The sequence below is a fragment of the Symphalangus syndactylus genome, chromosome 14, assembly GCF_028878055.3.
Source record: "Symphalangus syndactylus isolate Jambi chromosome 14, NHGRI_mSymSyn1-v2.1_pri, whole genome shotgun sequence".
Taxonomy (NCBI): Eukaryota; Metazoa; Chordata; class Mammalia; order Primates; family Hylobatidae; genus Symphalangus; species Symphalangus syndactylus.
Window position 1 is genome coordinate 69,272,811 of NC_072436.2, and position 12,523 is coordinate 69,285,333.

Consider the following 12,523-nt stretch of genomic DNA (forward strand, 5'->3'; position numbering starts at 1 on the left):
AAAGGTTCTCAAGAATTTTATTATAAAACAGAACAATGACACAATATAAGCTTACACATTAATATTTACATTATATTCAAAATATATTACAGCTTTAATTTATGAACAGAAATATCCTGTCTTTTCTTCTTTTTCTTTTCTGTTTTCTTTGCATCATTGATTTGCATTTTTACTTGATCTTGTAATTTAGAAAAGAATGCTTGAGAGGACTTTAAGGCCTTGTCTTTACCTTCATCCTGCAATTAAAAACACCACAGGCTTATGCTGTAAAATGTACTTATAAGTGAAAAAAGCCAAAAATAGTACATCACCATTACAACAATGTATACAACCATAAATATGAAAAAGGACTAGAATTACAGAAAACTGAATCAGTTAGCATAGAGGTATTCTATACTGCTACAATGTTCTTATAATCTAAGAGAGAAAGGAGTGGAAGACAAGCTGCTGCTAGGACCCAGGTTATTGTGAGGACCCTACATGAAAAACTCCAGAACATTAAAGGTTGCGATTCCAGCCAGTCAGCATCATGCATCTCCATCCCGCAGGTGGGCTGTCGGCTGGCTCAGACATTCCAGTCACCCAGCACTTGCTATCCACTTCCCCCACAAAGGTCCCCTTGAGCAGTTTTCTTTCCCTTGTCCTTACCTTTATGAAGGAAGCTTTGCCAGTTTTGGTCAGCTGTTTTAACTTCTCCGAAGCTACTGCTTTGCTGTATTTCCCGGCTTGATCTACACTGCTCTTTTCAAGCAGTTTTCTCCGCTTCTCCTTCTCTTTTATTTTCATACGCTTTTGATATTTCTTTTTCCTTCGCTCTCGTTTCTTGTCTGTAGCTGTTTTTTCAGCAGCTGTTTTTATATCTCCAGCTTTATTTTTCTCCTATTAAAAAAATAACCACCAACATATTCGTTCATCAAGTTTAACAATTAGGAAACTGGAATGGAAGAAACTGCAGGGTAGCCAGCAAACAGGCTGTGCATCTGTGGCCAAATGCATGAAGATGCAGAGCAATCCCCACCTGCATTCCAATGAACGTTGGTAACTCAGCTCTTTAAAACCTGAAATGCGTTCTTTGACAGGCACAGACTTTTATAGTGACGGTTCAGTTCCCAAACTAATTCACAAGACGGCAACATGGAGAGTTGGGTTCACAACCTAACAGCACGAGAGGAGCCAGCCCTCCGCAGCATTTAGATTCCAGTGGGCTTCAGGGACATACCAGAGGGAGCCTCAGCTCTGAGCTGCTAATGACAGCAACTGGACTGAGGACAGAGGGCAGAGACCGAGGAATAGAGGAAGGGAAGGGCAACATCTCTCTAGTGGGGATCAATTTTATCTCTTTTCTCCTCAGCTGCCAGCCTATCCTGCCAGGGCTGTCACCTGCACTGAGGTGGCAGAGGCTCAGACAGAAGGGGTGAGTGTAGGTGTGGTAAACCAAATGAGGAGGGAAAAAGAAGGCCCTGCTGCTAAGCCAGCCAGGAAGATGAGCACCTGGTGGAAACCATTATTACTGTGTAAGGAATGAGCGTCAATGTTCACATGGCAGGGATTGCTGCATTTGATATATCCAACCTCTTCTGATAACCAAATGCTCGATTCTAGATTCAGATGCCATTACTAATTAGCATTACATGAATAAAATAAGGGGGAAATGCTGATACTAAACTATTGCTAGTATATATGCAATGCAAGCAATTTGTTTTAAACTTAACATCACTGCTAGTATTTGGATTGGATTATAACAAGATATCGATACTAGCTATTTTAAAACTGCTCTTACAGTAACTCTCAAACCTGTACCTCATAATAAAGCCAGAATATAGAAGACTGGTATTTGAATATTATAACATTACTAGTTTGCTTATACTTAGAAACTGCGGAGATACATTGGAATAAGAACTACAAGTGCAAGGCAAATGACGTTAAATAAATGGAGTCTGGCTATAATCAACTAACTTGTAACAGACATTTAAGGTTTCAACATTGGCTTCTTACCTTGATCTCCTCTGGGGCCAGGAGAGCTGCATCACTAACACTCACTGGGGCTACTTCCTCCATGGTTATGGCTGGCAGATTTGACACAACTTTAATCTCTGGTACAGGCTAGAAAAGAGATAATACATTCAATAGGAAGCCAGAAGGGACTCTAACACAAAATGTGTGAACTGTGAACCTATTAACTTAAAGTTTAATATATAAAATACTTCATGGAGATTATCTTTTTTTCACTTGCTTGAAAGTCAGCAAACCTAATGGAGACTATTTAAAATGTTAGATACGGTGACAGCCAAAGTCCTAAGTGGACTGGCATGACGGCAGTGCTGAGGGATGGCACTGCTTCAGGATCCCAGAGACCTGGGTATTTTAGGGTTTTCTGTCTCAAAACCATTCCAACAGCATGTATTTCTTTTTTTTTTTTTTTCTTTTGTTACAGAGTCTCGCTCTGTTGCCCAGGCTGGAGTGCATTGGCACGATCTCAGCTCACTGCAAGCTCCGTCTCCCGGGTTCACGCCATTCCCCTGCTTCAGCCTCCCGAGTAGCTGGGACTACAGGCGCCCGCCACCACACCTGGCTAATTTTCTGTATTTTTAGTAGAGATGGGGTTTCACCGTGTTAGCCAGGATGATCCGGATCTCCTGACCTCGTGATCTGCCCACCTTGGCCTCCCAAAGTGCTGGGATTACAGGCCTGAGCCACCATGCCCGGCGTATTTCTACATTTTTACATAACATTTCTGCCATCTTCAAATATCAGTTCTTCCATGTCTTCCTCAACTATTCCTATCTACCATGCATGTGGACATTCTCAAACAACCATTAATGCTGTTTGGTAAGATTTACTGATTTCTATTAATATTATCTTGACTTTGCTTACAGAAAAGAAAGCTAGCTCTAAGAAGTATATGGAAAAAGATGCAAGGAAAGATGTTTATGGGAACAAGAGTCAAAGATAGACTACTGATAAATTTCCTCATCTTTCAACTACTGAAAACATCTCTATAAACAAATATGAAATAATACTGAAAAACTAAAACAGTATCAAAATAAATCAAAGCTATCAATTACAAAAAGGGGGAAAGAATGCAATGTTAATTGAAAGACCATCTGCTTCAGATTTTTGTCTTTTTTTGAAAGAACTACCCAAGAAATCCAGTAATTAAAACAGGTTTCTTACTGATCCTGCAACTAAAATGGTGACTATATATTGCAGTTACATTTTGCAGTTACATTGGCATTCTTTCTTCCCTATCACCATCCTGTCCATGGAGTTATTTGCTCAAGGAAACTTCACAAAGAACAAAAACAAGCCATAATCACAATAGGATCCTGGATTCTAAGTGAGAGAAAAATGAGAGTGTGAAAGAAATCATTTCTTCCACTGGATCACTGTTCAACTGTTATTAAAAACACTGTGTTCCATTCTATCATTTAAAGAGAAATATGGAGAAAAAGAAGACAGTCCAAAAAGCCACAAAAGCCTGGGCACGGTGACTCATGCCTGTAATCCCAGCACTTTGGGAGGCCAAGGTGGGTGGATCATTTGAGGTCAGGAGTTTGAGACCAGCCTGGCTAACATGGTGAAACCCCGTCTCTACTAAAAATACAAAAAAATTAGCTGGCCGTGGTGGTGCATGCCTGTAGTCCCAGCTACTCGGGAGGCCGAGGCAGGAGAATCGCTTAAACTTGGGAGGCAGAGGTTGCAGTGAGCCAAGATCATGCCACTGCACTCCAGCCTGGGCAACAGAGTGGGATTCTGTCTCAAAAAAAAAAAAAAAAAAAAAAAAGCCACAAAAAATAATGGCTGTGATTGGTAAATGGAGTCTACAGAGATGGTGAGAAATACCAACCTGAACATGAAAAAAGTAGTATCAAGGGGAACCTACACTAGCAATTCTACATTTCTTAAGGGAAAAAAGAAAGGCTTTTCATTTGGGGCACATAGACATATATAAATTCACTTCTCCTTCACTTCCCAATATTCCAAGGAATGTCTAAGGGCTTCCCTGTGTTAGATCCTAGCTAGTGTGAGGAACAGAGTGGAACAGTAGCTGCATTTTGTGCTGCCTGAAGACAAGTAGAGAGCAATGAACAACTAGTGAATGACTGCAAATGTGCGATGCAGCTATGAGGAAAAGGAGCCAAGTGGTGAGACATGCAGCAAGGCAGGAAGGGGAGCCTACCCTAGGTAAGGAGCCAAGGAACATCTGCAAGGAGGGGAAGGCGTCTAGCCTGGGCAATAAGGAGCCAGCCATGCCAAAAAGGAAGTGCAGCCTACTGGGCCAGGGGAAGAGCACAGCGAGAAAGCACAAGGGACTTGGCCTGCTGAAGGAATCAGAAGATCAGTGGGGGTGGGGATAGCAAGCCAAGGGAGACCGAAGGGGCGGGAAGAGCCAGATCACACAGGTAAGGCCCAGAAAGGCCCACGTCCTTCGCCTCAGTAAGACCTGCTGGACAAGAGGAGTTGAAAAATTCCACTCATCTCTTCACCTGTTTATTTTACACAGCCCATAGTAGGGACTTTGGGAATCTAAAGATGGCTCCTGCCATCAAGAACTTACTTCCATGTAATTACAACTGGATTAAAAGCATACATATATACCCCCCCCCAAAAAAAAAACCAGGTAAAAAAAAGCTTACTGTCTGAGGAGACAAAATATTTGCATGGGAATCACCTAGCCATCAACTAATAATAAAGGATCTTGGAGATTAGCTCTTCTGTATGGATGAAACGTAAAGCGATTGCCTGTATCATAAAGCTAGTTAGGAGCAGAACTCAACTCAGGTTCTGACTTCTAGACTAGTCTTTAATTCATGACATTCCATTTCAGACAACAACACAGGCACCAAAGGGCAACAGGTGAACAAGTACCAAAGGATGGTACAAGCAAGTTTTATGGGTTCACAGAAGCTGGTAAGCAGGAGATGAGGCCCCAAGGAATAAACAGGTAGAGCCAAGTCTGGGTGACAGACAGACAGGGGAGGAGCATTTGAGAGGGTTGGGCCTGGTGAGGGAACATCATGCGGAGACAGCTGGGCCCAGAGTTAGTTCTCACTCTCCCATCTCCTAAACCTTGGTTTTCTCCCCTGTGAAATGGAAACTATAGTACCTGCCTCAGTGTTGTGTGCATTAAGTGTTAGTGTATGTAAAGAACCTAATATGACACACAGCAGATATTCCATAAATGCTGGTATAGATATCCATACGTCTCCAAACCCATTATACAATGAAAATGCAACAGAAGACTGAGAGGGTAGGGAAAGGAGGAGTCCCTGTGGCTATGGCTGAGGGTCTTTAAAGTGTGAGGTAAGTTAAAATAGTAAGAGGCAGTACTAGCATGATGCCTGACCATGCCCAGCCCCAGCTGGCAGGGGCTCACTGAAGATCTGGGTAGAGCCAGAACTGTCATGGGACCAGAAGTGAGCTTTCCTCTTGGAGACCCTGCCTGGAATTTACAGCAAACTACAAGTTTGTATCCTGAAACAAAATAAAGAGCTAGTCTCACAAAGGATCAAAGCTATGAAGGTCACCCTGCTCTAGCTACACACTGAACTGTTAACACACTTACCGGTTTAGGGATAAAGTGGAAGTTTGAGAGGGCATCCAATTTTAAGAAGAGGGAATCCATCATCTTCTGAATTTCTACATGCTCTGGATTTTCTTCTTCTGCTGTTTTTTGCTTAGGAAATAAGTTCAACAATGTCAAACTAAGCGACTTGATATATATCACAGGACAAAACACTAAAGGTCAATGAGGGTATTCCCAACTTCTCATCACCAAAGCTTCAGCTACAAAGAAACATTCCAAAAGCAAAATTAAAAGCAGCAGTACCATGAGGGTTCCAGCACCTACCAGAGATGTGATGTGCATTTTAGGAGCTACGGTAACCATTACCTCTAATATTCAGAACTTAAACATTTAATTACCTTGGTATTTACTTCTGTCAAAAACTAAGCTATTCCTCTTAAGACGGCTACAGTTTTCTTTTAAAAGGAAAATAGCAAGTGATAACAAGTGTTGGCAAGGATGGAGAAACTGGAACCCTCGTGCATTGTTGATAGGTAGGAATGTAAAATGATGCGGCCACAGCGGCAACAAGCTTGGCAGGTCTTCAAAAAGCTACACAGAGAATTACCATCTGACCCAGCAATGCCACTCCTAGGTGTACAACCAAGAGAATTAAAAACAGATACTCAAATACATGCACATGGCACTATTAACAGTCAAAAGGTGGAAACAGTCTGAATGTCCATCAGTGGATGAGCAGATAAACTGTGGTACATACACACAATGGAATCTGTGCAACCATAAAAAAGAAATGAAGCGCTGACAAATGCCAGTCTTGAAAACACGACGCTAACTGAAAGAGGTCAGAAATGGAAGGCCACATATGGTATGGTTCCATTTATATCAAATACTCAAAATAGGCCAATCCACAGAGATAGACTGCAGACTGGGGTTTGTTGGGGCTGGGGCAAGTGAGGAAAGGGTAGCAACTGCTTAATGTATATGGGGCTTTATTGTGGGCTGATAAAAATGTTTTAGAACTAGAGAGAGCTAGTAGTTACATAACACTGTCCTAAATGCTCCCAATTTGTTCACTAAGTGGTTCATTTTATGTTATATAAATCTCACATTTAAAAAAAAAAAAAAAAAAAAAGGCCCAGCATGGTGGCTGGCTGGGCGCAGTGGCTCATGCTTGTAATCCCAGCACTTTTGGAGACCAAGGTGGGCGGATCACGAGGTCAGGAGATCGAGACCATCCTGGCTAACATAATGAAACCCTGTCTCTACTAAAATACAAAAAATTAGACGGGCTTGGTGGCTGCGCCTGTAATCCCAGTTACTCAGGAGGCTGAGGCAGAGGAATTGCTTGGACCCGAGACGTAGAGGTTGCAGTGAGCTTAGATTGCGCCACTGCACTCCAGCCTGGTGACCAAGCAAGACTCTGTCTCAAAAAAAAAAAAAAGAAAAAAAATAAGTGTTAATATAGACTTCATAAAATTATCCAAATATCCATTTGGATGGTAGGGACTTTTTTGTTCTTTTATTTACACGTAATGTGTTAAAGATTTATTCTCACAAATCACACTGAAAAAATTGACAGCAATTTTAATTCTACTGAAGAGAAAAAGAAAACTTCATGCTTCTCTCTCTGTCCCCTTTGGCCCCAAATGCTTATTCTAAATGCCTAAGAGGGCTTTTTGTGTGCTTGTTATTAAGACATGAAAAAAAGAAACCCACCAGAACTAGGAAACGATAGGCTCTTTGCCTCCTGATCCTGATGACAGAGATGCATTCAGGTCTGTTTCCAATGTCCATCATCAGCACCCACCTTCCAGCCATAGTCAGGCATCACGCTACTACTGCTTCTAACTATTTTAACTTACCTCACACTTAAAAAAATCCTAAACATGTCCTTTCACCTCATTCTAGGTAACAATATCTGTAAAATCAAATATGTAGCTATATATTGGCTATATAGCATTTTTCTGAGCCACATTACATACACAAATGTGAGTAAAGGCTCCTACATGTGCTATTTACCATCATTTCACTTCTAGAACTAGCCTAGCTACTAGAACTCCAAGCCCATCCTCAAAAACTTCTGAACTGGCTGTTGACTTCTAAGAGAGAAATGAAACTAACATTTAGAGCTGGCATAAGCTATTGCATTACATATCTAATTTTTAATTCTCGTGGTCACCAAATACTTTCCGTATCTACCCAATCTCCTCAAAGACTCAAATGAAACTTTACACATCCTCCTTCAGCTACCACCTTGGATTGCAAGGCAGCCAGGAAGAATTTTAATTCAAATCTTTTCAGTTCTTCAATTTCACAGTGGCATGAGGGCAATTTGCTGTTGCTGAGAGGCATTCATTAACAAAATCTGGTGGGAATCATAAATGGCTTTTGCAGAAGAAAAATGCCATCTGATCCCTAAGTACATATTAACCACATTCCCAATAAATCAAATGTGAAGGAATAATTCAATTATTATATCAGCATATAATATTCCTAGGAATAGGACCTTGTCCTATTATTTAAGCAGAGATTTCTTTCTTTCTTTCTTTCTTTTTTTGAGATGGAGTCTCACTCTGTCGCCCAGGCTGGAGAGCAGTGGGGCAATTTGGGCTCACTGCAGTCTCCACTTCCCTGGTTCAAGTAATTCCCCTGCCTCAGCCTCCCGAGTAACTAGGATTACAGGCACATGCCACCATGCCCGTCTAAGTTTTTCGTATTTTTAGTAGAGACGGGGTTTCACCATGTTGGCCAGACAGATCTCAAACTCCTGACCTCAAGCAATCCGCCTGCCTCAGCTTCCCAAAGTGCTGGGATTACAGATGTGAGCCACCACACCCAGCCCAGAGATTTTAGTTAAGTGAAAGAAAAAACAGACCTAAAAATCAGAATGAATTCATAATCATGTAAAATACATCAGTTACTTCAAAATATCAATGAGAAATGGTTTTAAAGTTGTAGCACCACTATAATTGCTAGAAAGGTAATGAGTTGTAAAAGTATCAGGTGACCAAAGCCTAATTGCAAAGCAACCCCCCACAACCCCTCACATCCAGTGGGAATATTAGAACCCTTCTATTCCTAGCATGCTCTGTCTCATATTTACATGAGGTAGCCGAAGAGCTCAAGATTTCTGTTTCATGATTTCAACAGTCACAAAAAGCCTAGTTCTCTACTTCTATTTCTTTAATAATAATGGTTTTGCCTTACAGGCTTCCTCACCTGGTTGAGTTTGATGTACTCCTGTTCATAAATTTCAGCAAGGCTCAATTTACTCTTCTCATGGTCTAAGGTTAAACGCTTTTTATATTCATATGCATCCTCTTTAGGTTTTTCTTTACGTACTACATCATCCCAAGCCTGAAACATAAAGTGCAGGTAGAACATAACAAAACCTACAATTTATTTCTAGGTTCACTTAAGAATCTTCCTCTGGAATATTATTATAATAAATATTATCAATATATTAATTATCATTAATATATTAATAGTAAATTATTATATCATTGTTATAATAAATATTTATTATTACTTATTATTACAGAGTAAGCAAATTATAGCAAAAAGAAAATTTTCAACTCCTAAAATAACTATTCAAGTCACAAAGAATAAACATTAGGAAACCAAAGAAAGCATTACTCAAGTATCTTTTTCTGTTTTAAATGAGTCTTCCTACCTGGTTACCAACTTAAATTCCACATTTCCCCATCATAGTTTGTTTAAAAGTCAAGCTTTGAGTTAGTTTATCATGTTTCATTTCAAATTTTAAGATGTTCTGCACGTGATACTCACCCTTCAAACCCTTTCTATTTTAGACCCACAAGTATAGGCAAACATTATACATGTTATAAAGCCATCTCTTACTGTACATGCCATATATCTAAGTTTTATTCTAAGTTTACAAAATCAGATCAATTCTTCAACAAAAACCACTAGGTTTTTAACATTTGAAAAAAATACACCATTGAGAAATGGTTTTAAAACTGTAGTACTACCACAATGGTAGGGTTTGAATGTCCCCTCCAAAACTCATGTGGAAACTTAATCCCTGATGTGGCAACACTCAGATGTGGGGCCTTCTAGGACGTGACTGGATCACCAGGGTTTTGCCCTCATGAATGGCAGCTGCATTTATGGATTAATGGGTTATCATCAGTGGAGGAATGGTGGCTCTTAAGAAGAGCAAGAGACACCTGAGCCAGCATCTTAGCATGCTCAGCCCTTTCACCATGTGATGCCCTGCACCACCTTGGGACTCTTCCCCACTGGTAAGAAGGCCCCTCGACCTTGGACTTCTCAGCCTCCATAACTGTATTCCTTTTAAGTTACCCAGTCTCAGATATTCTGTTATAAGTAGCAGAAAAAAGACTAAGACATATGCTGAATAATTTGCCACACCAGATACTGTGACTACGCCAAGGGTTCTGGGTGCAACCATCACAGGTCAGCCACCAGCTTCACTGAGCACCACCCAAAAGGTCAGCAAGACTCACGAGAAAGGATAATGGCTTCTTGCTCCTCTCAGGCACAATACTCGTCTTTCCTGGGTACTACTGAAGAGCAGTACCTCACACAACAAAAGCTGACTAGGTAGCCTAGATTTAAGGTTTGTGAACACTAAGTGAAAATAAAAAGCAATAGTCCTACTCTCAAAGTAGTCTCACGTTAATTTCTAAAAATTTCAGTGACATTTCAATTAAGTTAAATTTAATTCTTACTGACCTGATCTCTTATCCTCTGTTTAATGATATCTTCCAGTTGAAGGGTGGTTTCCTCTGTAATCACAGGTGCTAAAGGAAATACAACGTTTATTCATTAGGTAGATACCCACTAGACCACTGATTCAGTGCAGTCCTTGGACCCACAGCATCAGCAACACGTGGGAACTTGTTAGAAATGCAAATTCCTGGGCCACCCCCATCTTCCTGAATCAGAAAGTGGGGAAGAGGGACAGCTATCTGTGCTTTAACAAGCCTTGTGATGCTCCCTGAAATTTGAAAACCACAAAACTAGGATACATATGGTAGTAAGTGCTAATACTTCACCCAAGGTACCCAGGGACTCTTCCCCTCTTTTCCATTCTCTCTTCCATTGAAATAAAATGAAAACTCATTTTGATGTAATGGGTACAAGAAAGAAGGCAATGAGATGAACACAGTTTCAGGTTGAAGTTCAAAATTTAATCAGTGGACCGTGACAGGATGCAAGCCTTTGAAATAGATTACTACAAGAAAGCTGATTACAAACTATATGTTAGGTATCATTAGTGTATTGTTAAATTTTTTGGGTGGATTAATGGTATTGTGATTACATAGGAGAGTGTCCTAGTTCTTAGAAGATACCTGCAAAAGTACTTAAAAGTGAAGTGCCATAAGATTGGCAACTTACTTAAAGGGCACATATACAATCTTACATATGCTAGGGAGAGAGCAAATATGACAAAATGGTAACTGGTGAATCCAATTGAATAGCATATAGGTGTTCACTGTTGTATTTTTTCAACTATTCTGTGTTTATAAGTTGTTTTTTTCTTTTTTGACAGAGTGGCGCTCTGTTGCCTAGGCTGGAGCACAGTGGCACAACCTTGGCTCACTGCAACCTCCCCTTTCCGGGTTCAAGCGATTCTCCTGCCTCAGCCTCCCGAGTAGATGGGATTCTGTAATCCGCCACCATACCCGGCTGATTTTTATATTTTTAGTAGAGACGGGGTTTCACCATGTTGGCCAGGCTTGTCTCAAACTCCTGACCTCAGGTGATCCGTCTGCCTCGGCCTCCCAAAGTGCCAGGATTACAGGTGTGAGCTACCATGCCAAGCCATGTGTTTACAAGTTTTTTTTTTTTTTTTTTTTTTTGAGACAGAGTCTCGCTCTGTCGCCCGGGCTGGAGTGCAGTGGCGCAATCTCGGCTCACTGCAAGCTCCGCCTCCCGGGTTCACGCCATTCTCCTGCCTCAGCCTCCGAGTAGCTGGGACTACAGGCGCCCGCCACTGCGCCCGGCTAATTTTTTGTATTTTTTAGTAGAGACGGGGTTTCACCGTGGTCTCGATCTCCTGACCTCCTGATCCGCCCGCCTCGGCCTCCCAAAGTGCTGGGATTACAAGCGTGAGCCACCGCGCCCGGCCACAAGTTTTTAAAATAAAAAGTTGAGGGAAAAGAAACATCACCCCAAATCTTTGTATGAAATGGAACCATGGTAAGCACAGACGTGAAAACTACAGAAGAGGGCACCGTACCCATCCGGACAGCATGGTCAAAGTGTAGGGTCTCCTCCAGGAGGCTGTTCTCTGGCCTCTTCTGTGCTGTCACTTCCCCTTGAAGCTGCCAAGGCTTTTTTTCTAACAACTCTTTTTCTAAAGATGCAATTTTTTCATTCATCTAAGTAAGAGATAAAATAATTAGTATACATTTATAAAATAAAATCTTCTATTTGTGTAAAAGCAAAAAATAATTTAAAAAGTGGGAAAGCAAGAAATGTACTGTTCTACAATTCTGTCCTTGCCATCTTTTTATTCTGTCAATGACTTCCTATTTCTGCTGCCTATGGTGGGGTGAGCTGCAAACAATTTCTTTTCCTGATTAATTTAAAATGCCATGTTTATAATATACTAAACTCCCCCAGCAGCATTTGGGTTTGTATCTGGGCTCTATTCTATTCAAGTGATCTATCTATTCGCAAGTCAAGTAATTCTTTGATTAGAATATTAGTATCTGATGGAGTCTGACCCTTTTGACTCCAAACTCAAATTCTTACTCTAACTTCTTTTTTTTTAAATTTTTTTGAGGCAGTCTCGCTCTGTCGCCTAGGCTGGAGTGCAGTGGTGTGATCTCAGCTCACTGCAACCTCCATCTCCTGAGCAATTCTCCTGCCTCAGCCTCCCGAGTAGCTGGAATTACAGGCGTGTGCCACCATGCCCGGCTAATTTTTGTATTTTTTAGTAGAGATGGGGTTTCACCAAGTGCTTGGATTACAGGCGTGAGGCACCACGCCTGGCCATTATCT

The 12,523-nt window shown here is 41.0% G+C and overlaps 2 protein-coding genes across 2 annotated transcripts in view; one reads left to right on the top strand and one right to left on the bottom strand.

Annotated features, from left to right (window-relative positions):
* Window positions 1-12,523, top strand: part of PAIP2B (poly(A) binding protein interacting protein 2B) — a 118,710-nt gene that overhangs the window by 60,458 nt on the left and 45,729 nt on the right. The window lies entirely within an intron of this gene.
* MPHOSPH10 (M-phase phosphoprotein 10) overlaps window positions 1-12,523 on the bottom strand; it is a 20,267-nt gene continuing 7,744 nt past the window's right edge. The window contains exons 5-11 of the mRNA XM_055242710.2: window positions 11,757-11,898; window positions 10,247-10,314; window positions 8,747-8,884; window positions 5,567-5,677; window positions 1,996-2,103; window positions 649-879; window positions 1-236 (exon numbers count right to left, since the gene is read on the bottom strand). Coding sequence (XP_055098685.1) covers window positions 87-236; window positions 649-879; window positions 1,996-2,103; window positions 5,567-5,677; window positions 8,747-8,884; window positions 10,247-10,314; window positions 11,757-11,898 — 948 coding nt within the window. The 3' untranslated portion in view covers window positions 1-86. The remainder of the gene's footprint in view (window positions 237-648; window positions 880-1,995; window positions 2,104-5,566; window positions 5,678-8,746; window positions 8,885-10,246; window positions 10,315-11,756; window positions 11,899-12,523) is intronic.